The sequence below is a fragment of the Drosophila kikkawai genome, chromosome X (assembly GCF_030179895.1).
Source record: "Drosophila kikkawai strain 14028-0561.14 chromosome X, DkikHiC1v2, whole genome shotgun sequence".
Lineage (NCBI taxonomy): Eukaryota > Metazoa > Arthropoda > Insecta > Diptera > Drosophilidae > Drosophila > Drosophila kikkawai.
In genome coordinates, this window is record NC_091733.1 from 13743805 (window position 1) to 13767970 (window position 24166).

General features: G+C 44.6%; 6 protein-coding genes across 8 annotated transcripts; 4 read left to right on the plus strand and 2 right to left on the minus strand.

Annotated features, from left to right (window-relative positions):
• Positions 1-2893: 2893 nt before the first annotated feature.
• Positions 2894-4147, plus strand: LOC108079351 (probable isoaspartyl peptidase/L-asparaginase CG7860). Its single transcript, XM_017173658.3, has one exon. The coding sequence runs from the start codon at positions 3006-3008 to the stop codon at positions 4041-4043; it is 1038 nt and encodes a 345-aa protein (XP_017029147.1). The 5' UTR covers positions 2894-3005; the 3' UTR covers positions 4044-4147.
• A 103-nt stretch (positions 4148-4250) lies between these two features.
• LOC108079348 (SREBP regulating gene protein) lies at positions 4251-6072 on the minus strand. The gene is made up of 2 exons (XM_017173655.3): positions 5670-6072; positions 4251-5588 (listed from the first exon to the last, which is right to left on the minus strand). Exons 1-2 carry the CDS (start codon positions 5769-5771, stop codon positions 5037-5039), a joined length of 654 nt encoding a protein of 217 aa, XP_017029144.1. The 5' UTR covers positions 5772-6072; the 3' UTR covers positions 4251-5036.
• Positions 6073-6331: 259 nt separating this feature from the next.
• Positions 6332-8135, plus strand: LOC108079462 (dnaJ homolog subfamily C member 25 homolog). The gene has a single exon (XM_017173803.3). It carries the CDS (start codon positions 6732-6734, stop codon positions 7728-7730), a length of 999 nt encoding a protein of 332 aa, XP_017029292.1. The 5' UTR covers positions 6332-6731; the 3' UTR covers positions 7731-8135.
• Positions 8136-9351: 1216 nt separating this feature from the next.
• Positions 9352-11408, minus strand: LOC108079429 (uncharacterized). The gene has a single exon (XM_017173761.3). It carries the CDS (start codon positions 11168-11170, stop codon positions 9503-9505), a length of 1668 nt encoding a protein of 555 aa, XP_017029250.3. The 5' UTR covers positions 11171-11408; the 3' UTR covers positions 9352-9502.
• Positions 11409-11652: 244 nt separating this feature from the next.
• Positions 11653-13519, plus strand: LOC108079428 (DALR anticodon-binding domain-containing protein 3). Its single transcript, XM_017173759.3, has 3 exons — positions 11653-12459; positions 12561-12876; positions 12944-13519. Exons 1-3 carry the CDS (start codon positions 11735-11737, stop codon positions 13229-13231), a joined length of 1329 nt encoding a protein of 442 aa, XP_017029248.1. The 5' UTR covers positions 11653-11734; the 3' UTR covers positions 13232-13519.
• A 729-nt stretch (positions 13520-14248) lies between these two features.
• On the plus strand, positions 14249-24162 carry arm (armadillo). Of its 3 annotated transcripts, none has more exons than XM_017173729.2 (7): positions 14249-14403; positions 15482-15541; positions 18179-19818; positions 19887-20087; positions 20159-20431; positions 21654-21750; positions 23358-24162. In XM_017173729.2, the coding sequence occupies exons 2-7, from the start codon at positions 15511-15513 to the stop codon at positions 23651-23653; spliced, it is 2538 nt and encodes an 845-aa protein (XP_017029218.1). In that variant the 5' UTR covers positions 14249-14403; positions 15482-15510; the 3' UTR covers positions 23654-24162. The 3 variants fall into 3 exon arrangements, with proteins under 3 accessions (XP_017029218.1, XP_017029220.1, XP_017029219.1); XM_017173730.3 differs by lacking the exon at positions 14249-14403 and adding an exon at positions 14948-15094; XM_017173731.3 differs by lacking the exon at positions 21654-21750 and having other exon boundaries at positions 23358-23520.
• The last annotated feature ends 4 nt before the right edge of the window (positions 24163-24166 follow it).

The window sequence follows — 24166 nt, forward strand, 5'->3', positions numbered from 1 at the left end:
GTTGGTCAATCGGCCAAAGTGCAGCACATGTTCCTGTCCATATCCCCCATTAGTCGCCATCAGTTAGTTCAATTGCGTAGCCTACTTTTCAGCTGGGACAGATTTTAAGAGGAATTTTCACAAGTCGAAAAATAATTAATATAATAATATTCTAATAATAATAAACTAATATTCTAAAAATTTTCTTTGAAAATATTTAGAATAAGGCATCTTCAATTAAAAACAAATCAAACTCATAAAAATGTTTTTCTATATTTAAGAAAAATTTCCTAAAATAATTAGACCTAATTTTATAGGGTTAATTTTTGATGTTTTTTTTTTTATTTATTTATTTTTTAATTCGCTTCGTTTGGTTCATTTTTCAATATAGTTTCACTTATTTTACTGGTCATAAAAACCAGGGCTAATTAGCCCTAAAATTGATGGTACTAAAAATTTCACACTTAAAATTCCCAACTTGTTCTTACTTACTTACATATGTATGTTTCCCTAGGACGATTTTAGTAACAATTTTTATGAGTGCACCTTTAAATATATTTATATATATTTTGTTATCAATAAATATGTTCTTACATTAAATAAAAACAGAAAATATGCACAAAAAACTCCATAATTGCAGGATTCAAGAGGCATGCTTAAACTGCATTCAGAATTTATTCTGTATTAATGATTATTCCGCGTAATCGGGCCTTAAGTGGCACTTCTGTAAACCCGCACACCTGTGCATCCGCCGGCGTTTCACACCCAATTAGATTGATGGGTTCGAAAGGTGCCTGAACTACGCCCCCCCCCCCCCCCCTTTTTCCTTTTCCTGTTCCTGTCACCACCTTTTCACCCTTCATTCTTCATCCTTTGTTAAGAGGGGGAGAGCGAGTTCAATGCGATTATGACGAGCAAAATAATGATGATGGGGGTCATGTGAGGACGACCCCTTGGAAGGAACAGAACGGCTAATAATTTCTGACATTTTGATTTATAAATTCTCCCAAAAGAAACCCCGGGCATTTTCCTTTAGTCTCGGCACAAAGTGAAATTTAGGTGGAAAAACCGTGTGGAGAAAACTGCCGAAATTGCTCCATCGAACTCTGGGGATAACAAAGAGCGGGAGCTATGAGTTCAACGGCATTAAATGTTATTGCACACTCGAGACTCTGTGTGTGTGTGCCATGTGAGCCAGCTTCCAAGAATCTGCTTTCTATATACTCCTTAAATCGCAGGGAGAATCAAGTCTCATTTGAGCTGGGGGTATTTTTTTTCTAAAAATTTGGCCTACACTCATGAAATTAATATTCTCAATTTAGGAAAAATCATCCTTAAAAAACCGTCCTAAAACTAAAAATAAATTTTTTAGGTTTAAGGAAAAAGTTACCATGAATTTAAGGCCAACAAGTAAGTGGGAGGAGGGTCCTCGTCGTGACAAAGAGCAAGGATCAGGCTATTACATAGTAACATACTTGCCATAAAAAAATTAAATTTAGTCTTTAAAATTAGACAATATTTTCTCTTTAACGTCTAAATATCCTAAATAATTTCCCTATAATTTTGAAAATTATTTTTAAAATGTCTAAATATATTTGCTCTGAAATTTTAAGCCTGCCTATCATCTCAGCTCTCAGCTCCGCTCTCAGCCGCCTTATAGTTTTTAATCCCTTTTTAAGATCTTTTGAGGCCCTAGTGTTTTAACACAGTTTTAATTTTTAAGTTAAAAATTAAGCTTTTTTAATTAATTAATTAAAATATTCCCCCATAAACCTCTGAATCCTTCTGAACTTTACAATGCTGCCGTTTTTAATGAACCATTGTTCGCGGCAGCGACACCAGGCGGCGCCACCTCTGCGGCAAAAGACTACGATTGCCAGGCGGTAGATGGCGGGGGCGCCGCCACTCAATCAAGCCGCAATTGCCGAGTGTTTTGATTAAACGTTTCACTTTAATTGCTCCATCATCATTGTTGATATACACATCTATATATATATATATATGCATTTGTGGTGAGCAGTATGTGTGCAGTGTTGGTGCCCCATGACCCCACGGTTCACTGGTGCAGTGACGCGAACGCGCAAAGCCAATGAACTTTGCCATGCCACGGGGAATACATCAGGATGACTTTAACTACCGGCAGTCAGGAATATAATAAAGATAATGATGGCATGACCATTAGCTACAGAATTGGATGTTTTCAGTTGATTGATTCGGGTCAGAAATGAATAGGGAATGTATTCAAAGGGTGGATATGCATGGATTGTTTATATTTACTTTAATTTTAGTAACATTTCGGAGACACCTTTTAAGACGTAAATCCTTTGAGTCATAAATAATATTAACCTATTTGCTGTTTTATATTTTGTTGTTTTTTTTTTTCAGGGAAAGAATACCCTGAATGCCTTCCAGCTTATGACCACTCGAGCCTGTTTTCGTCTGAGAGGAATTCTTCAGTTGATCACTACTACTACCTGAGCTCTCCTGGCCCTTCCCCTTCCCCTCCCGCTCTCCCGAACCCTCATCCTCAACGATAACTCCCCTGATTATATTATATTCAACCGCGAAACCCATTAAAAAATTACTGATTATTTCGCCTTATCGCAGTGCAGTCCGGGAGAACACACAAAAACCAGACCCCGATATGCATGCAAAAATAACCATAAATGTAGGAAGTTGACTAACAAATACTCTATGGGATTTTAAATAATTTTATAGAACTAAAATTAAATTAAATAAATTTATAAGCTTTTACTTAAATTTCGTGAATTTTCTCCTCTCCCAAATAACTTTATTTTTAATTAGAAGAAGAAGAAATATAACCACTATCCAGCTTAGTGACTTTTTGGCAGGGTATTATCCCGCCATAAAGACAAAGGAGAGAAGTATAAAACATAATCCCCAGCAGTCTGAGCACCAGACATCTGACTCTAGAGCTGCTGACAGCAACTACTATCGCCACAGAGAGAAGATTCTTGAATTAAATTTTAAATAAAATTTAAATTTAAATTAGAAGAGACCGCGCCATGCCACGCCCAATGCTGCTCATCCATGGCGGGGCCGGCGACATTCCGGATTCCCGCATCATCGGGAAGTTCCTGGGCATCAAGCAGGCCCTCCGCTCCGCCTGGCATCTGCTACAGCCGAAGGAGAATGACGGCCCTGGTGGTGGCAGTGCCTTGGATGCCGTGGAGGCGGCGGTGCGCAGCATGGAGCTGGACGAGAACTTCAATGCCGGCTATGGCTCCTGCCTGAACACCAACGGCCAGGTGGAGATGGAGGCCAGCCTAATGGAGGGCAGCGATCTGCGGGCTGGCTGCATTACCCTGCTGCGTGATGTGATGCATCCTATAACGGTGGCCCGGCGACTCATGGAGAAGCAGCGGCACACTTTCATTGGCGGCGATGCTGCCCAGGAGCTGGCCCTGGCCACAGGCAGTGAGCGTTTGCAGCCGGGAGCCCTCGTCACGGACGGCGCCCGTTATACACTCAAGGAGTTCCAAGAGCAGTTGGCCCAGGGCAAGGATCCCTTCTTTGCGCGCACAGAACTGGCCGGCGGAGAGGAGAAGACTCCAGTCCGAGAACCCGTCTCAGTGCCAGCTCCCAAGACCGATCCCAGTGGCGAAACGGTGGGTGCCGTGGCCATAGATGCACAGGGTCTGATTGTGGCTGGCACCTCCACTGGTGGCATCACTGGCAAGTGGCCAGGTCGCATTGGAGACACGCCCATCCTAGGCAGCGGCACCTATGCGGATAATGGACGCGGTGGCGTCTCAACCACCGGACATGGCGAGACCATCATGCGGTACAACTTGGCGCAACGCATTCTGGCCGCCATCGAGTACAAAGGACTCTCTGCCCAGGAGGCGGTGGATCAGGAGTGCCGGGAGATGACCAAGCGGCTGGGTGGCACTGGCGGTGCCATTGTGGTGGGTCACAACGGTGACCTGGGCATCGGCTTCACCTCGCAGCGCATGGCCTGGGGCTATGTCCAGGATGGCACTATATTCTATGGCATCGAGGGAAAGGTGGTGCACCAGGAGCCTTTTGAGCTGCAGGCCTAACTTGGTGGTGAGATTGTTTTTGGTCATACAATTTTCTATTAAAAATTTTAATATTAAAAAATTTAAATATTAAAATGTAAAATATAGAAGAAAAAGTCCCCGTATTTAATTTATATTTTACAATATTTATGTATTAATTTTATAAAAAAAAAACATAAATAAACATTCTATACAAATTATTAAAATTTTTAAATTATAGTAGGAAAAGTCCCCGTTTTTTTATATTTTAAAATATTTATGTATTAATTTTATAAAAACATAAATAAACATTATCTAGCTTATAGCAAACTTTGATTTATTTACAATATTTACTAAAAACAATTACACTAGAACACCAACAAGCTTAGGACTAAGGCTTAGCTTTAGAGAGCTTCAGGCTTTGTTCGTTATTCCTTTGATTTTTTTTTAAATTTATTTACAAAACAAATTCATGGTTTAAATTAAAGAAGGAGTCCTTGAAAAAGCAAGAAGTTACACAAATACTTGTAGTGGCGACATAAGTTCGCGCGACATATCTCCGCTGAACTAAAAATGTTATATGTTAATTTAAAACGATATAGTTTCGCGCGGAGATATGACAATTTCAAAACGACTCAATTCTGCCAAAGAAAAGCAACATATCTCCGAAAAATGTACGAACAATGTCGATATGCCCAAATACTTGTGTAATTATGTATATACAGTGCAAAAAAAACCATGCTTACAATTAAATTCGATCTCAAATTTTCTCAAATAGCTGAGGACTGTGCCAACGTATATGTGAATGGCTTGATGCTTGAGGATTTTCCTTAAAGCTTCGGTTGTTATCCCGGATTCTCATAGACATACCACGCGAGATATAGAGTATATACCTGAAGGGTGCATATATTACGACAGTCTTGCAGAAAAATGAACGATCTATGAGCCCTACTTAAACGGTTTAAAGTATTGCCAACAAGGAAGCCTACAATTAGGAAGTATAACATGCTAATTTGTTTGTTTTGGGTTCAAGAATTAGCTGGCACTCGCTCCCTTGGGCGCCACATCCCGCTGCGACTCGTGGGCCTCCGTTAGGCCGTAGCAGTGCTTGGCCGCTGGGTCGCGATATTTGTTCTCATGGGCCACAGAGTGGGAGTTGGTACGGCACTTGACCAGGCACAGTTCGAAATGGTCCGTTACGCTGGCGAAGGTATACTTGGGCGTGTTGGGCGATCGGAGCACACGCTCCAGCAGCGGCTGCTGGCCTGGATGGAGGCAGCAGGACACGCAGTACTCGTACAAACCGCAGCAGTGTGTGGTGGCATTGCAGGTGCGACAGCTGTAGTAACCGATATTGGGCAGTTCCGTGTTGCAGCAACCATTGGGCAGCACCTCCTTCCTGCGGCAGACGAAGCCCCGCTCGTCGGCCACCAAGCGGCGACCCTGCACCGAGTTCCGGCAGCGCGCCTCCGGATCGCCGCGGGTCCGATTGAGCTGCTCCTCCGGGGCCAGGAGCTGTTGTGTCCAGAGTAAGGGTCGCGTGCGCTGCACCACATACTCATCGTAGTGCAGACCCGCAAAGGTGTCCTGTGACAAGAGAGAGAGAGAGAGAAAGAGAGAGAGAGAGATCTATTATCTAGCAACTATGAGCAGCAGCAGGACACTCACCTGGTCAAAGAGGTGACCAAATCCGGTGACAAGCAGCACTACCACCAGCACAATGTACACAATGCGGCGTCTGAATAGGCGAGACAGGGCGGCTGGCCACATCCTGGCCACCAGCTAGCGCTCCATCACAGCCACCGGCGCCGGCGAGAATCCCTCACAACAGACGACGACGTCTCCTCGATATGGTCATGGAAATGGGTGTTAATTCGGACCCGAACTTTGGCTGCAATCTCACAGCGCTTCCCTTGGCCAAGCGCAGCTGGGGCATTGGATGCAGTGACTCCTACGTATGTGTGGAGGTGCCGAATCCTGCGACAAGCTCGTCTCCTCTTAAACAATATTGCTAATAAATTTCGTTAATTGCTTCTTTTGTTTTGCTGCAGGTCATAGAGGTGACACTCGAGCTGTTATCGATTTCCTCTTTCTTTGCGATAATCAAAACAAATATATTAAATTATTTTTTATTTAACTAATTCCGGCAATTAAACATTAATTATATAAGGTTTTCAGTAATACCATTACCCTTTCACACTCCCAATATTTTTAAAATATTAAGCGCCTGAAATCGATTGGATTCGATAGGCAACGATGAGCACATAGCAGGCTTACGATTTTTGAGCCATTTTGTACACTTGATAATAAACAGTTGTTAAAAAAAAAAAAAAAAAAGAAACGTATTAAGACTAGAAAACGTAGTATTCTGCAATCTCTTGGTCCAGGCTCCTAAAATACTTCAATATTTGCTTGTATAACTATCTCGATAGTTTCAAGTTCAATCACCATTCACACCATCGATAGCTTAACTTTCATCGTCGAGCCTTTCCCATCCCTAACACTCTGCTTGGCAAGTTGAACCTGACCAAAAAGCGGGCCACTTCAGCCGGACAGACGGAAGAGCGCCAACGCGACTACTGCCACTAGTTGCTCGCTCCCGACACCACCACCACAACCACTGCCAGCGCCGTGTGCCCAGTTAGCTCCGGGTTCCAGAGCGCCGTCCAGCAGAGCAGACGCTCCACGTGTCCCCGATCCGGAGAGAAAGCGCCATCCAACGATCCAGTGATGCAGGCTCATGGACTACTCCTAGTACTGGCTTTGCTGCCCACACTGGCCCTCGGCCTCCTGGAGGGCTTGTACTGCGGCAAGGAGAACTGCTACGATGTGCTGGGCGTTACCAGGGAGTCCTCCAAGTCGGAGATCGGCAAGGCCTACCGCCAGCTGGCCAGGCGCTATCATCCGGATTTGCATCGCGGCGAGGAGGCCAAGGCGACGGCGGAGATACAATTCAAGCTGGTGGCCACCGCCTACGAGATCCTGCGGGACGAGGAGTCGCGCACAGATTACGACTACATGCTGGACAATCCGGATGCATACTATGCGCATTACTATCGCTACTATCGTCGCCGCGTGGCCCCCAAGGTGGATGTACGCGTTGTCATTGTGGTGGTGCTCACCATTGTCTCCGTCATCCAGTACTATTCCGGCTGGCAGCGCTATGACTCGGCCATCAAGTACTTTGCCACGGTGCCCAAGTACAGGAATCAGGCGCTGGACATAGCACGAGATGAGATCCAGGAGCGGATCCAGAAGAAGGGCAAAAATCGCATGTCGAAAACGGATCAGCGTGAGGAGCTGGAACGTATTATACGACGGGTGATCGAGGAGAAGATGGACGTCAAGGGCGGCTATGCGAAGCCAACCCTCTGGGATGTCCTGTGGGTGCAGCTCATCATCTGCCCGTACACGATACTCTCGTTTATTGTGTGGCATGCGCAATGGTTTTGGCGCTACACGGTGATGAAGCAGCCCTATGGCCGGGAGCAGAAGCTGCATCTGATACGCCGACACCTGGGCATGGGCCAGCATCAGTTCGAGGCGCAGGAGGATAAGCTAATCGAGGAGTATCTGCATCTCGAGCTGTGGAAGCGTGACAATTTCGTGGCCTGGAAAGCGGAACAGGACGAGGAGATGAAAAAGAAGCTGGCGGAGAATCCGCGCTACAAGGCCTATCGGCGTTACATGAAGAACCATGGCCCCGGGCGCATCACCTTCGAGGATTAGCCAACCAACCAGTCAGCTGTTGCCTGTGTGTGCGTGCGTTCAAGTTTTATTGTTCCATGTGAAGTTCTGGATGCAATTCCTTAGCCTCGCCCCTACCGTCTAAATTTTAATAATAATATTTAATATAACACACATATATTTATATATATATATTTTTTGTACGCCGACTAAAAAATATGAGAGAATATGTAAATGCCCCCGGCTTACCCCTCGGCCGCAGGGCGAATCGTTGACCCCGGGCCGGAGTGCTCCGCCGAAACCGGTTCAAGAACGTGGCCAAAGCTCGGCCACAGTGGTCGCCGGCTACCATGGACTATAAATCATCATCCCTAGAACAATTGCCCCAAACTGAAGAGTGTGTGTATGTGAACTAACCCGAGCCTGTAATAAACTAGATAGAATTTATATATGGCCGCTTCCGGTCTTCTTACTGGGGTCTCCACTGTGCTCTTCAATTTGCACAGTTGGTTCTTGGGTTAGCCGAAAATTCGATTTCGTGGCAACGGAGGCGACCTTGTTCTGGCCAGCAGCATCTCTTGGTGTTTACACAGTTTGCTTGGAAACAAAATTCGGAGTTCTTTTAAGGGGGAAGTCGAACTTGTGGCCGAACTTGTCGTTGTACGTGCCGGGGAGTAAGGTGAGAGACAGAAGCCGGCCTTCGAAAGTGTGCTTATCTCAATGAAAAGCTATATTTCGAGCGATAATATTTTTAATGATTTATTAAAAACAGTCCGTCTGGGAATGTGAAACGGGCGGGAATCGTAACAATTATTATTTTTACAATAACTATATACTTTTATTATGAAAATTATAATAATTTTTATAATAAAAATATATATATAATAATTTTTGTACATATTGGAAAATAAGTTTTTACTAAACTTGTATATAAAAATTAAAATTTAATCATTTTATACTTTTTCCATCAGAAGTGACTAATAAGAACTTAAAACTTTTCTTTATTAAAAATCTCTTATATTATAATTTTTATTATAAAAAGTTTAATATTCATATATTTTTATTTTAAAAATTATAAAATAAAAGGTTTTTCGTTATTAAAAAAAAAAGTATATTCTTATACAAAATATTATAATTAAGACAATTTTTTTAATAAAAAAATAAGTTTTATTGTATAATTTTTATTATAAAAATTGTAATAATTATATCATTTTCTTATAACTCTTATTTTATAATTATTTAAAAAATTTAGTTATTTTGTTTTATTTATTATTCACTTTTAATAAAAAATATTAATTTTTCATTTCTACATATATAAAAATTTACAAATAACTCTTATTTTCAAATTTGTAAAATAAAAATTAAAAAACAACTTGTTTTTAGTTATTTAAAAAATAGAAATTAGAGTTATTACTCAAATTGTATATACACATTAAAATTTAATAATTATATTAAATTATTTTATTAATATTGAAAAGTAAGTGTTAAACACACACTAAGAAATAAAATTGGTTTATAAAAATGTTTTTTGTTTCCGAAAAGTCCCTAAAAAAATATAGTTTACATATTTTTCTCATCGTCCCAGCTTTGTTTTTATTTTATTTTTATTTTACCCCTGATATTAAACCCAAGACTTGAATTTAACTACAGTTGAACCACGACGTTTGTTGATTTTTATCCAAATATCTCTTCAATTTATTTACACAGATTGCAGGGCCTAGAATTCTAACTAAAAACTAACACCTACAGGGTGTGGGGTGGGTTGGGGAATTTAGTGTTTACTATACGGGAGAGACTCGTGCGGAGGGGTAATACTAGTCGATCAGATATTTGGATTCGTCATCAAACTCCTCGGAATCGAGCAGATCGCCCACCAGCTCCTTGACAGATCGCACTGTCTGATAGCCATTGACGTCGTCAAAGTCTGGCTGTGGCGGATACGATTCATGATGATGGGCTTCCCCCGCCGCCTCCGCTTCCTCGTTCTCATCCACATCGGCCCCGCCATGGTCATCATCCTCCTCGTTGAACATGAAGTCGTTGGTGACAATGCACTCCTCGAGGACCTTATTCTGCTCGCCCAGCACCACCGAGTCCAGGGAGAATGAGTCGTCCGGCTTGCGTAGGAAATCCGATTCCGTTGCTTCTCCTTCGCAGCCACCGGATAACTCACCCGATCCCGTGCCTCGATGCTGGTCCATATGCGCCGACAGGTAACTCTTCTTGGTAAATCCCTTGTCGCACTTGGTGCACTGGAACTGCTTCTTGCCCGTGTGCGTGCGCCGGTGAACGGACAGGACATGGGCGTAGGCGAATCCCTTGTGGCACACCTCACACACATACGGCCGCTCGCCGGTGTGAATCCGCTCGTGCTTCTTGCTGCTGCCAAAATCCGAGAAGCGGCGTTCACAGAACTTGCAGCCGTACGGCTTTTGGCCGGTATGAACGCGCATGTGACGCCGCAGCTCCACGTTCGAGATGAACGCCTTCTGGCACACCTCGCACGGATACGGACGCTCGTTGTTATGGCGTCGCATATGCGCATTCAGGGCATGCTGGTATTTGTACGTGTTCCCGCAAACATCGCAGATCTTGGGCGAGCGCTCCGATTGGCGGCGCTTGGAGTTGGTCGCCACCGGCATATAATCCTTGTCTAGGGCGGAATCCGCCACTCCATCGGCTTCCTCCTTAACAATGGGCGTAACGCGGCGGTACGTGCGCTTCCTTAGCTTGCTGGTGGTTGCCTGGGCAGGTGGCGGTGGTGGCAGCAGCAACGGCGACGGCAGCTCTTCCTCCAGTATTGGTGTCTCGATTTCGTACAGATGCTCCGGCGTCTGGTCGTTATCCCAGGGATCCAAAGCTAACAGCTTGTCCTCCTCCTCATCAGCCTCCTCCCTATCCTCCTCCTCGTCGTCGCTGGAGGTAGAGCTTTCTGCGCCCATTTTAATAGGATCGGTCTCATTGAGATCGGTCAAGGACAGGACCATGGCTTCGTCCGGCAGCAGGGTAACCGTATCCGCCGTCGTCGTCGCTGCCGCCGTCGGCACTTCCTCCTCTTCCGCTTCCTCTTCCGATTCTTCGTCATCCACCTCCTCTATATCCACCTTAACTATTTTCTGGTAGTATGAAGACTTGGTGGTCTTGACCAGTGCACTGCTCACCGCGCCGCCGGATACAGCAACGGGTTCCATCTCCAAACGCTTGATCTTCAGCGTGGCAGGCAGGCGCACCTGGTGCTGCTCGAGTTCCAGTTTTAGCTGCATCTGCTGCTGCTGCTGCTGCTCCAACTGCAGCGGGGAGAGGCCGGCAGCCGACTGGAACAGTTTCTCCACTGTGGCGCACTTTTCCCGAAAGCGATAGGCCACCGTTAGCTCGATGTAACACTGCTGGCATATCTTGTCCGGCCAGCCCTGCATGTGTGCGTAGGCGCGACGCTCCAGTTGGAGGCCGGTGCAGCTGCGGATCTTGTCCAGGATCTGCATATGCGGTGGCTCCAGGTCATGGCCGTAAATAGAGGTGCTGCCGGGCTCCTCCGTCAGGCAGACCAAGCAGGCCAGGCCCAGGTCAACGACCCGCGACTCCAGATTGTTTGGTATTGCTCGGATCAGGGGCTGAAGCACTAGCTCCTCGGTTCCTCTATAGCTTTATATATCCACAAACGACGCACACACGGCCAGAAAAAAGTCAACAACTTGTGTTTCTTTGCGTTAGAGATGCGCGCTGCACGTTTTTCGGTACCTGCCGCTCACGCAACTATCGAAAGCGACTATCGAACGAAGCAATCGTCTTGATCTTGCTTATTATTAAATTAGCTCTAGCATAGAAATCACCGTAAATTCAGCCATTGGAATACCAAATTCCGAAAATTTTGGATTCCTAAAAGAGTACAATTAAATTAAAAATAATAGATTTTATATCAATTTATCGCATAAAAAAAAAACGTTTAATCGATTGCAAAATCGATTTTATTCCCAGCTCTAAATCAAATTCTTTTTTAATATCTGGTACTGATAGTTTTAGTTTGGGTTTTCCCCATTTCCTTAAATATGGATCACTCCAGTCCATTGCACCAGGTTAGTCAGCACCTCTTAGACTTTTTCACCATGCCGGCCGGCAGCGATGCACTGCCTCCGTTAAGCGTGCGCCAATTGGGCGACACTATCCGCTACAACATCTTGGGTCTGACTGATAATGGGGACCTCAGCGTTTCCGCCAACGCTCGCTTCTGGCAGGCCGTTGTCGCCAAGCAGAGACGCCAACTGCGCAGCGGCACGGATGATCTGATGCCGGAGAACGAGGAGCTCCAATCGCTGATCGAACAGGCCGCCATGTGGCGCTTTCCATTCAAGGAGGCCAAATCTTTGCCCATCGGACGCTACACCCTGAGTTTTCAGCGCCTTCCCATAATTACCCATGTCCTTACGAATGTGCTGTCGCAGGCCGGCGATTATGGACGTCGCAGCAAGACTGAACAGTCGCCCACCTTGTCCTTGACTCTTCAGAACGCTGGCGTAAGAGCAGGCCAAACCCCCCAGGAGTTGCGCCACTATCGCCTGCAGGTAATCTATAATATCATTCGTCGTCTGGCTGAGTATTCGCCTTGGCGTCTGGTCGAGCCCGAGGATGTAAAGAAGGACACCATACGTGTGCATGTGGAACTGCAAAAATGCACACAGCCAGAGCTGAAGGATCATGTCTGCCTGGTCAGTGGACCCGTGGTGGAGCCGGTGCAGAAGACGGCCACCAAGATGACCCTGGATGGTTATTTGGAGTGAGTATAAGCAATAAGCAATTAAAAAAAAATTTTTTTTTCTTTTTCTCTTGCCATCCCACTCATTTACATGTCTTCCTCTCTTTCTTTTTCGCCGGCAGGCTGCGCACCACCCACATGCGCCAAGTGGCCATCCACCGCAATGGCATCCGTCAGTCGGGCATCAGCAACATGGATACCTTGATGAAGCGCCTGGGCTCAGCTGCCGTGATTGTGGACCTGGCCAGTGTGCGCCACCAGAGCGCCGTCACACTGGTGCGCAATGGACTGGGCAGCTCGAAGGGTGCTTCGTACATATTGTACAATTCGGCCCGCCTGGAGACCCTTCTGCGCACCTTTAACGACCAGGTGAAGGCGAAGGTATATGATCCTCTACCGCCGCTGGAGGAGATTGATCTCAGCATTCTGGAAGATGATGTAAGCGGATGGCTTACTCTATTTCTTAATATAGCCCTCTAAGGTCATGCTTTCCTTGCAATTCTAGTTGGATTGGGAAATTATCTACGGCTACTTGCTGCCCTTCCCCGATGTCCTGGAATCCCTGCTGGAACAGTTGCCGCAGGGCTCGTGCGGCATCCACCAGTTTGTGCGCTACATTGAGAATCTGGCCGGGGTCACCAGTCGCTACTATCGCCACAAGAAGGTGCTCGTCCAGAGGCGCAGCCAACTGTCACCGATCCTCTACGCCAGAATCTACCTCATCATGACCGTGCGTCAGGTTCTCAATGTGGTGCTAGCCGTGCTGGGCATCGAGCCCGTTGACTATATCTAAATGAGGGGACCCGACTCCCGGATTAGCTTGTAATTGACGCGGTAATGAACCGAATGCTGTCGATCAGTATGTGGGAGTTACAGAGAAATGAAAGAAACCAATGTGATCTTTAATAACTAAGCCTTTAGGTAACTCCTTACCCCAATTAAAAAAAAAAAAAAAAAAAAAAAACACATTGAAATGTAAACAATTTGTATGGAGTTTTTAGGTTTTTCTAACACGGATCTCTTAAATGCCTCGTCTTTAGGATCTTAATCCTTGACTAAATAAAAAACCTGATAATTCGAATACAGACATATTTTTATTCGCAGTATTAATATATGTACAAATTTGGCTGGATTTTTTATTACTATCATATACTTTGAGATATGACCATTTTTTTTAGACTAGAATTTCTATTTTAAATTTATATTGTGTAAAATCAATCATTAATCGAAAAATATTTGGAAACAATTTTAGAATTTCGACAGTATATTTTCATATACTTAAAAAAATTGTAATTTAGTTTTAGTCTAGAATTAGAAACAATCGGATAATTAAAAGATATCCCTAAAATCTACTTTAAAATAATAAAATAGGTCCGTTTTTTATGTATTTGATGAAAATAATACAAATATATTTACTTACTTACTGCAAAAGTATTCAAACTTTGGCTTGCCAAAGTTAGCTTCTTTTCTTGTTTCCTATAAAAACGTTTAGTATTAATTTTAAAATATATAATTCGGTTTCGGCCTAGTGGAAACCATCTATTTTACATTTCTGCCTTTGCGTACGGTAGTTGGAAGTTGCTAGCGAGTGGACAGGCCACTTGTCTAACTATCGAAAGCAAACATTGTTGCAGTAATTCTTAAACATGTAATAACATACTTATATTTTTGCATTTAAGTGCCCTTTTCTGTGTGATATTTAAATGTAATTGTTTAACCACCTACGATTTAGAAAAATTTTTATGTAGCGTCCTTCAAGACATCGATAGCATCGATAGGTTTATGTTTTGGTTCGATTGCGACCGTGCTTAAGTGTGGCCAGTTGTCGTGGATGCAACTTTCCACTCACTTAACATCGATGTTTTTTTCAGATACATACACAGTTTTCTCGAGTAATTTGTTGTGTCCAAGTGCGTTTAAAATAAATAAATCCTGCTTTAAAGCAGACTCAATATCCTTGACGTGGTAAGTACGCGCAACTGAAGGTTGTGTGCTCAAAAAAAAGAAATAGTTGGACTTGTGAATAAAAGCGCAGAAAACATGGAGAAAATCTAGAAGGCAAGGGCAAACAAGTAGCTCGCGGGGGTGGGAGGGGCAAGTGTACATGTGTGTGTGTGTGGTAAGCTGCCTGCCGTTGTGAGTGCGAGTGTGTGAGTTCGTTGGAGCTGGATACATACAAACGGCATTTTTATGTATTCCCCAAAATTGTAAGCTTGTTTTGCTGCTGACTGAAAGGTAAACAATGCCGCGGACAGGAAATCGTGTTTGTCTGAATTAAAGGCTCATTACCGGAGCCCAGGCCAGATTCTTTATCTAATCTCTGGCTTCAGAATCCTTGCTTCTGCCTCAGTTATTGTGTGTATGCACTCTGCGCAGCAAGCACTGCATTTGTGTGCACTCGACTCTCTCTCCCTCGCACTCGCACTCGCACTGACCCGCTCTCCCTCTCTCGAGCTGGCCGTGTTGCAAGTGCCAGTGCTTCGTTCTCGTTCTTATGTTCACTTGCTCTGTTCCGTTTTAGCTGGTCGGTCGCATTTTCCGCTGCGCCTTTTCCGAGCTGCAAGTGAAGCATACAGCAATTTGTTTTATTTTTTTGTGTTTGTTAAAGTGTATTAAGACGAAAGAAGTGCCAAGCATAGTAATTAAATCACTCAAGGTTCGTGGCTGAAGTCTTAGCCAGGTAGAGAGACCGCCGACACACATTTCTACCTGCGTCTAGATGTCTCTTTCCCTCTTTTTGCGTGCGAGTGTATGTGTTGTGTCTGTGTGTGTGTATTTGTTTGGTATACGCAGCATATTTCGTGTTATGCTGCGGCATCCCAAAACGGAAATGAGGAGTTTAAAGTTGAACAAGGAAAAGAAAAGCAAATAAAATCAGCGACTAGTCACCGATTACCAGAGAGACGTCTGAAAAACATGGCGTTTTGCACAAACTCCGTTTTGTTTTACCATGCATAGTTTCTGGGTTCTCTCACACCAACACACGAACACCGTTAACTGTTAAGCAAATTACTCATTAATGTACTCTGTCTCTTTCTTGCAGGTGTGGTGTAAAGCGCCTTAATCACCAAGATGAGTTACATGCCAGCCCAGAATCGGACCAGTAAGTATACTCCCACTCCCACTAAGCAACTAACAGTACTCCCCCTGTCCCCCCATACGGTATCATTGTATTGGATTTCACTTCCAAGAAGACTTGGCAACCATTTTGCACTCTAAACGGGAATAGCGGATGGAAAAATACATGAACGCCAAACACAAGTTTCCAGTGGTATTAAGTGTGCGGTTTCATCTTACCACTCTTAAATATACACATACCCCTACGTCCTCTATTTCCACTTTTATTTATAAAGAAAATCGAGCCAAGAAATCTTACCCGACAGAAAATATTCGAATTTAGCAATATTTTAAACAAATACCCTTGGAGAAAACAATATTTATGAGTTAGCCAGTGCAGTCTGTAAAGCAGTTAATCTTCTATTTGTCATTTTGAGGGATATTTTACAACAAAGTCCCGTTGAAAAGATAATTGAAAAGGCCGGATTTGTTTGGCAAATACAGCCACATCAATTATGTCCTTTGTATTCTGTAATTTGTTCCCAATTCCTTCCCCCTGCTGGTAAATGCTGGGTATTTAGGGTAACTATCATCCATCATCCACCCCGAATAAATAAATGATGAACATGTTCAATGTATGCGTGTACATACACTCCTTCCAAGGGCTGCCCACATTTACATACATACATACTTGTTAATGCCCGAGCATACGCCACTTGGATGATCTTTTTTACAGCCACCACCAAAAACCGAAGGCTAAAGGGAAAAGGACTTGAATCCGTCGCCAAAACCATATCCTCATTTCAGCCTGCTCCTTTTGATTTTGCAATTTAACATTCTTTTTTTTTTTTATTTGTGCGGAATGGAAGTCCCAGCTACCATCCCCTCCCTCTCACTCGCTCGCTTGCTCCTTTTTGCCACTTCATTTGCAGTACCGTTACTCGTCACGGGTACCCTTTTGAAAGTTGATGCCCGCCCACTCCCACTCACGCACTCGTGTACTTGCACGTGGCTAGTCCACACTCTGTGCTTTCCACTCACTCGCGGCGGCCCCTTCTGCCCCTCTCCCGTTGTCTCTGTATCCCAATCTCATTTTCAACTCGGCTGCACATTTCTTATGCTTTTTTGTGTGTGTGCAGAATTTAATTAGTATGCGGCTGAGGCAGCAACTTCCACTTAAAGGCTCCTTGCTTCTTGTTCTTTCCTCTCCTCTATTCCCCACTCCTGTTGAGTGCGTGCTCGCACTCGAGGGATAGGAACTGAGTCAAAGCGAAAGTGCGCTTAATCGATCTGGGAAATAAAACGATATGGGATTTACAATGCGGCAGTACAGTAGAGCCTGCTTGAAGGGAAATAAATTGTTAGAATTAGGGAAAAATTACCAGGCTTTGTGGTTGATGGTAGTTGCCCCTGGAAAGAATTTTTGAAAATCTATGAATATGCCTATAAATAATTGTAACTTTATTTTATTTATGTACTAGGTTTATCCTTATTATAAGTTAATGAAATCTTGAGCATTATCTGTAGCTTACTAATAATATCTTATACCCGATGCCCAAAGGGTTTGTTTATTTACTTTATAATAATTTAATGCACAGGTGACCAGCCACGAAGGTCACCTAAAGTTAAATAAATAAATATACTAAAGGAAGCTTAGGAGTAAGAACCACTTTTGATTTTAAAATATTTTTAAAGATTTTTAAGAGCTAAATCAGAATTAAATCTTGATCTCAATTGTTTCGCTGTATTTATTATTATTATTTTTAAATTAGGAATAAAACCTATGTATATTTATACGTTTTTCAGTTTAATAGCTTGACTGTGGCATAAAAGCAAGATTATTGGAGGAGGCAGGACCCCTCGCGAGTGCCATTGCGAATGCAAATGCGAAAAATGCAAGAGGGGGCATGGGAGTGGGCGTGGCTGTCTGAAATGAACTGTGTCCGCGCATATATCAAAACAACAAAGGCGCAGGGCGGAGAGCGGAAGATGCTGGAACGAGGTCGGGGCATAATTAAGACTGAAGTGGCAAACAAAACGCCCCGCAAATCCATCCAAATCCAAATCCTTTTGCCAGGACTCTGTCATGTGTGAGCGCACACCCCTTTTTTCAGCTTTTCAGTAGCCGCCACCTCTCTCTCGCCCTCCTTCTGTTTCTCTCTGAACTTTGCGGGAATATCCTGCAGCGTTCAATTTGTCACGCTTCAAAGTTTTCCTTTAGCAAATTTTTTATGAATGCTGCACGGGATGCTGCGGCTGCTGCTGCGATACTCACTTGCTCACTTTGCTGTCAGTCGCTGTCGTTTCCCATTTGGAAAAAAGGAAAGAAGAAAATATGAAAATGGGTTGTGCAGCGGGTTAAAAGGAGGAGGGAATCGAGACCTAAATCAAATGCTACAATGGGATGGGATGGGATGCTGCTGCACTCAGTCTGATGGCCATGCTCTGTCTATTCTTTTGCCTCAAAGGGACCAAATACACACAGTAAAAGTTGAATATTAAAGGAGATATAAAAGGGACAAAGAACCGATGCCTGAAATACTTTAGAACACAAATGGAAGAACGGGAAAATGTAATCCATTACAGCGTCATCTTTAATCCATTGATGGATACTCACCCTCCCTCCCTCCGTCGCTCTCCCTTCCAAACTCACCTGCTAAACCATTATTTCTTATACTTGCAGTGTCCCATAATAATCAATATAATCCGCCGGATCTGCCGCCAATGGTGTCCGCCAAGGAGCAGACTCTGATGTGGCAGCAGAACTCATACCTGGGCGACTCTGGCATCCATTCGGGCGCTGTTACCCAGGTCCCATCGCTGTCTGGCAAGGAGGATGAGGAGATGGAGGGCGATCCGCTTATGTTTGATTTGGACACTGGTTTCCCGCAGAACTTTACACAGGATCAGGTGGATGATATGAATCAGCAGCTAAGCCAGACACGCTCCCAACGTGTCCGTGCTGCCATGTTCCCAGAGACGCTGGAGGAGGGCATCGAAATACCCTCCACCCAGTTTGATCCGCAGCAACCGACGGCTGTTCAACGTCTGTCGGAGCCATCGCAGATGTTAAAGCATGCGGTGGTTAATCTAATCAATTACCAGGATGATGCCGAACTGGCCACCAGGGCCATTCCCGAGTTGATTAAGCTGCTGAACGATGAGGATCAGGTGGTGGTGTCCCAGGCCGCCATGATGGTCCACCAGCTGTCGAAGAAGGAGGCCTCGCGGCATGCCATTATGAACAGCCCCCAGATGGTGGCCGCTTTGGTGCGTGCCATCTCGAACAGCAATGATTTGGAGAGCACCAAGGCAGCGGTTGGCACGCTGCACAACTTGTCGCATCATCGCCAGGGTCTGTTGGCCATCTTCAAGAGTGGCGGGATACCGGCACTCGTGAAGCTGCTCTCCTCGCCCGTGGAGAGTGTGCTCTTCTATGCAATTACCACGCTGCACAACCTGTTGCTGCATCAGGATGGCTCCAAGATGGCCGTCCGTTTGGCAGGTGGACTCCAGAAAATGGTCACTTTGCTGCAGAGAAACAATGTCAAGTTTCTGGCCATTGTCACCGATTGCCTACAAATTCTGGCCTACGGCAATCAGGAGAGCAAGCTGATTATCCTTGCCTCCGGTGGACCGAATGAATTGGTGCGCATTATGCGTTCCTACGACTACGAGAAGCTACTGTGGACCACCTCGCGCGTGCTGAAGGTGCTGTCCGTCTGCTCCAGCAATAAGCCGGCCATTGTGGACGCCGGCGGCATGCAGGCTTTGGCCATGCACTTGGGCAACATGTCGCCACGTCTGGTGCAGAACTGCCTGTGGACGCTGCGCAATCTATCGGATGCGGCCACCAAAGTGGAGGGTCTCGAGGCCCTGCTCCAGTCGCTCGTCCAGGTGCTCGGCTCCACCGATGTCAATGTGGTCACCTGTGCCGCCGGCATCCTCTCGAATCTGACGTGCAACAATCAACGCAACAAGGCCACCGTTTGCCAGGTGGGCGGCGTGGATGCTCTCGTCCGTACCATAATTAATGCCGGCGATCGCGAGGAGATTACCGAGCCGGCTGTCTGTGCCCTGCGTCACCTGACCTCGCGTCACGTTGACTCGGAGCTGGCCCAGAATGCCGTGCGTCTGAACTATGGCCTATCGGTGATTGTGAAGCTCTTGCATCCGCCATCACGCTGGCCATTGATCAAGGCCGTAATTGGGCTCATTCGCAATTTGGCTTTATGTCCGGCCAACCATGCCCCGTTGCGTGAGCACGGGGCCATCCATCACCTGGTGCGGCTGCTAATGCGCGCCTTCCAGGACACAGAGAGGGTGAGTAGTGAGCCCCCCATTTTATTTTTTATTAATTATAAACTAATTTGTTGACACTTCTATTGCAGCAACGCTCCTCGATTGCCACCACTGGCTCCCAGCAGCCATCTGCCTACGCCGATGGCGTACGCATGGAGGAGATTGTCGAAGGCACGGTGGGGGCCTTACATATACTGGCCCGGGAGTCGCATAACCGGGCACTCATCCGCCAGCAGTCGGTGATACCGATCTTTGTGCGTTTGCTGTTCAACGAAATTGAAAATATTCAGGTAAGAGTTTCGTGCACATAATGTATATAAAGTGTGAATATAAAAGCTTATATTTTATTACAATTGTTTAGCGCGTGGCTGCCGGTGTCCTTTGTGAACTGGCCGCCGACAAGGAAGGAGCCGAGATTATAGAGCAGGAGGGTGCCACCGGGCCATTAACTGATCTGCTGCATTCGCGCAACGAGGGCGTGGCCACATACGCCGCCGCCGTGCTCTTCCGTATGAGCGAGGACAAGCCGCAGGACTACAAGAAGCGGTTGTCCATTGAGCTGACCAACTCGCTGCTGCGCGAGGATAACAACATTTGGGCCAACGCTGACCTGGGCATGGGTCCCGATCTGCAGGTGCGTGCTTAGGCTAAGAGGAGGATGGTCTCTCCCTCCTCCTCAACCCCCCCGGGTTCAATTCAAATCAATCCCTTTTCTTTCTTCTTGTGTTTACAAACTCAAATTCTTCTGATAATCTTCTGATAATTAATCCCGCGCGAAGCGAACTTGTACATAAAAATTGTAAATTTTGTAGAAAAACTTAATCTAGTCAAGCATTATGTACTGGTATCTCATCCGTATCCGTATTAAGTATCGAGCTACATATATATTATCGCTATTACTTGGACTTGCTTACCATTTCGATAACGATTTCTTGTGGATTCGATTTTTATGTTGTATCCTATGTTTTATGTTCTTAATCGCTTCTCTTTCGTTATGTACCCCACGAACTTTGGATAGATCGTAAATGTTAGTCAATAAGTAGGTAGCAAGAGCATTTGGCTGTAGATGACCATCGATTACGATTACAGTGCCGATACCGATTAGTTCTCAACGTATTTTATCCCCACACATCCACACCAATCGAAACAACTACACCCACACCTCCCCTTCCCAATCCAACTTCCACTTAAACCCCACCACACCTCCCCCTGCAAACAAACCCCCTGAAATACAACCATATATACATTAATATATAAATTTAAAAAAATTGATTTTTGTACATTCTTTGAATGTTCGCTGCTGCATTTGTTTTTAATTATGATTTTGTAATTAATTCACGTTTTTTTATTTACTTTTTGTTCTTTTCTTTTTTCCTTTATGTTTACTTTGTGTGTGTAAAACAAAAAAAAAAATCAAAACAAAACAAAAATCCCCACCACTACCAACACAACTGCAACGGTAAATGAACCGAAAATCAAACCAATGACGGATTATCACCTGCACCGAAATCAAAACTCACCAACATCAACAACAACAACGTGACTCCTGCGCTCTCTCTCTTTATTCCAATCTCACCATGCTCCTCAAACAACCTCGCCCGCTCTCTCTCTCTCTCTTCCTGTCTATCGCAATCACTTGCAAACAACCGTTTGCGCGTGTCTTCTTTTTCCTAACAACTTTTCACTTCTGATCCATCCCAACAACAACAAATAAATGTGAAAACGAAACTGTAAAAAATACATCACCTAAAAACACACTTCACGTACGATCACATACACATTACGCACACACATGTACACCGACCAACCAACCAACCAAAACCGATAAACGAACACGATAAATCGATCGATCACAGGATATGCTTGGACCCGAAGAAGCATATGAGGGCCTGTACGGACAGGGTCCGCCCAGTGTGCACAGTTCGCACGGAGGTCGCGCATTCCATCAGCAAGGTATGTATGTCATATGCATAAGAGAAGAGACCCCGAACCCCCCCCAAGAAGAACAACCCCGAATAACCCCCATCTCTAAAACAAGAACAAGCTTCAGACAATTCGATAAATCCTTGGGCCTCCTTGTGTCCCAGCCCAAGGCCTAGCCCCAGCCCTAGCCCGAGCCCCAGACCATTTCTTCCCCGCATACATTTAATCGTTATCGTGTCTCATCATTCAAATAAGCACCAATTAAATTCAAAGCAACAAATAAAAGAAAAATGTTAAGTGAGAAAATTTCCCCGAACCCGACCCCTCGCTAGATCTCACCATCTTAATCTCTTCCTGCTCGTAAACCCGTCCCCGGTTGCGTTAACCCTTAATTAAACACGGTGTGCATGCAAAGAAAGTAAAGGAAAGTTAGTTTTATTCGTCGTGAAAAGGCCTTTCGAAGTGCTAGAATAGGAGCTGGAAATAAATTGCTGTTTTCTAAATACAAAATCTACAAGTAAATAACTCAATTATAAACAATTAGAATCGATTTAATTACGAGCTCTAGGCCTTAGAATACTAGATAATTATCCTAACAGGACCCGTTTCCCTTTCATTTTAACGAAAATGCATCCTTCGTACAATCGTGGAAACTGTCCCCTACAGCATTTTTGATATCCTGCCATCAGGACATAGATTGTTATCCTTAGCGCAGCTCCACAAAATGAAAAGAATGACTTAGACCAAATTAGGTTAACAGTTTTAAGATCTTAGCACCCACACAAATACATACTCCCACCCACCCACACACGAGGGAACACAACAACAAAATAAATAAACAAAATCACACACTTCTCACACTCCACACATAAAGGCGAAAATCCTTGAAATTATATCCTTCATTTCCAAAAGCCAGAAGAGTTTCTGTCTGGCTCTCTGTCTCTCTCTTTCTCTTTCACTCCCGCATACCTCTAGCCAGGATATTGATATCATCGATTGGACCGATATAGATGAAACAACAACTACCTTTTGTTGATTATTTCCAATATTATCCTTTCGTTTTCCATATATATATATTTCGTTTTGGTTTCTCACTAGAAGCGCATCCTAGATTTCACGTTTTCTCATCAAAAAGCAAAGAAGATTAAGTTTGCATGTCACGTAGCCGGCGATTATCGCCTAGAACTACTTACTAGTTACTTTTATTCGTATAAATCGTGTATATACATATATAAGAAATATCTGAATATATAGTTTGTAAGACGTGAGTGCATGAAGATTCGAAATCGAATTTAAATTATCTGATCATTGTTTCTAGAATATATATTTAAGCGACATTCAAAGAATGGTTTATGTTGTTCGATATCCCTAGGTTTATTGTGTAAAACAGAGCTACTGCATAGATGGAACCAAAGATAGCTCTGAATTTATTCGTAAATACATACATATATATGTTAACTATTATGTTGGTTACACTTGTGCAGGGGCTCTTTGTGACTCCGGATCATCATCTGCTGGCGGCAGATACACATATGAGTGGAGCTGCTAGGAATCGAACGACTCTTCCCCTTAATCCCGTTTACTAATCATCAAATTTTCGCCTATTTTCTCCTCTCTTTGTTCCATTTTGTCCGCAGGATATGATACTCTACCAATAGATTCAATGCAGGGTCTAGAGATCAGCAGCCCGGTGGGCGGCGGCGGCGGCGCTGGCGGCAATGCCGGCGGCAATGGCGGAGCTGTTGGCGGTGCTGGTAACGGCGGTGGCGCTCTCGGTGCCATCCCGCCCAGCGGCGCACCCACATCGCCTTATTCCATGGACATGGACGTTGGCGAGATTGATGCCGGTGCACTGAACTTTGATTTGGACGCCATGCCGACGCCACCCAATGACAACAACAATCTGGCTGCCTGGTACGATACCGACTGTTAGACGACACCGCTAAGGGTAAGGGAGCTCGAGATTCCATTCGGCTCCCCACAAACACACACACATACACGCGAATATCCCGTACCCCTGTCCCCGCCCGGCATTTTATAGCTCCCTTCCACCGGCTGCCTTCTTGGACTGGAGTAAAGGACGACGACAAGGGATGGATCACGGTTAAGGGATCCATCGATTTGATGAGATCAACGTTTATGTGTTGATTTTACTTGGCAAAGACGAAGGGGACGCTGCTGTAACTGGATGGATGGACGATGGGAAGGATGAGGAGGCACTGGACAGCCGGTGGAAGAAGGCTATATAATTCAACACACAACACCACAATCGCCCTCCAAGCACACACTCTTACACAACGCATACTTGCAAAATACATATATATTAATTATAATACGAATGCAGCTGCAAAAAGAAAAATATTCTACGACTACATATTATCCTCATAAACGAAATGGAAAAATTAAACAAATGTTTGCAATAGAAATCGTACATTTCCTTCACATG

Bases quoted from the DNA above. Each gene is read 5' to 3' on its own strand.
- LOC108079351 (XM_017173658.3), top strand. From the start codon at position 3,006: ATGCCACGCCCAATGCTGCTCATCCATGGCGGGGCCGGCGACATTCCG.
- LOC108079348 (XM_017173655.3), bottom strand. From the start codon at position 5,771: ATGTGGCCAGCCGCCCTGTCTCGCCTATTCAGACGCCGCATTGTGTAC. The intron at 5,589-5,669 runs GTGAGTGTCCTG...CTCTTGTCACAG, and splicing joins TTGGTCACCTCTTTGACCAG to GACACCTTTGCGGGTCTGCA.
- LOC108079462 (XM_017173803.3), top strand. From the start codon at position 6,732: ATGCAGGCTCATGGACTACTCCTAGTACTGGCTTTGCTGCCCACACTG.
- LOC108079429 (XM_017173761.3), bottom strand. From the start codon at position 11,170: ATGCAGATCCTGGACAAGATCCGCAGCTGCACCGGCCTCCAACTGGAG.
- LOC108079428 (XM_017173759.3), top strand. From the start codon at position 11,735: ATGGATCACTCCAGTCCATTGCACCAGGTTAGTCAGCACCTCTTAGAC. The intron at 12,460-12,560 runs GTGAGTATAAGC...TTTCGCCGGCAG, and splicing joins ACCCTGGATGGTTATTTGGA to GCTGCGCACCACCCACATGC. The intron at 12,877-12,943 runs GTAAGCGGATGG...TTGCAATTCTAG, and splicing joins TCAGCATTCTGGAAGATGAT to TTGGATTGGGAAATTATCTA.
- arm (XM_017173729.2), top strand. From the start codon at position 15,511: ATGAGTTACATGCCAGCCCAGAATCGGACCA. The intron at 20,432-21,653 runs GTGCGTGCTTAG...GATCGATCACAG, and splicing joins GCATGGGTCCCGATCTGCAG to GATATGCTTGGACCCGAAGA. The intron at 21,751-23,357 runs GTATGTATGTCA...TTTTGTCCGCAG, and splicing joins TCGCGCATTCCATCAGCAAG to GATATGATACTCTACCAATA.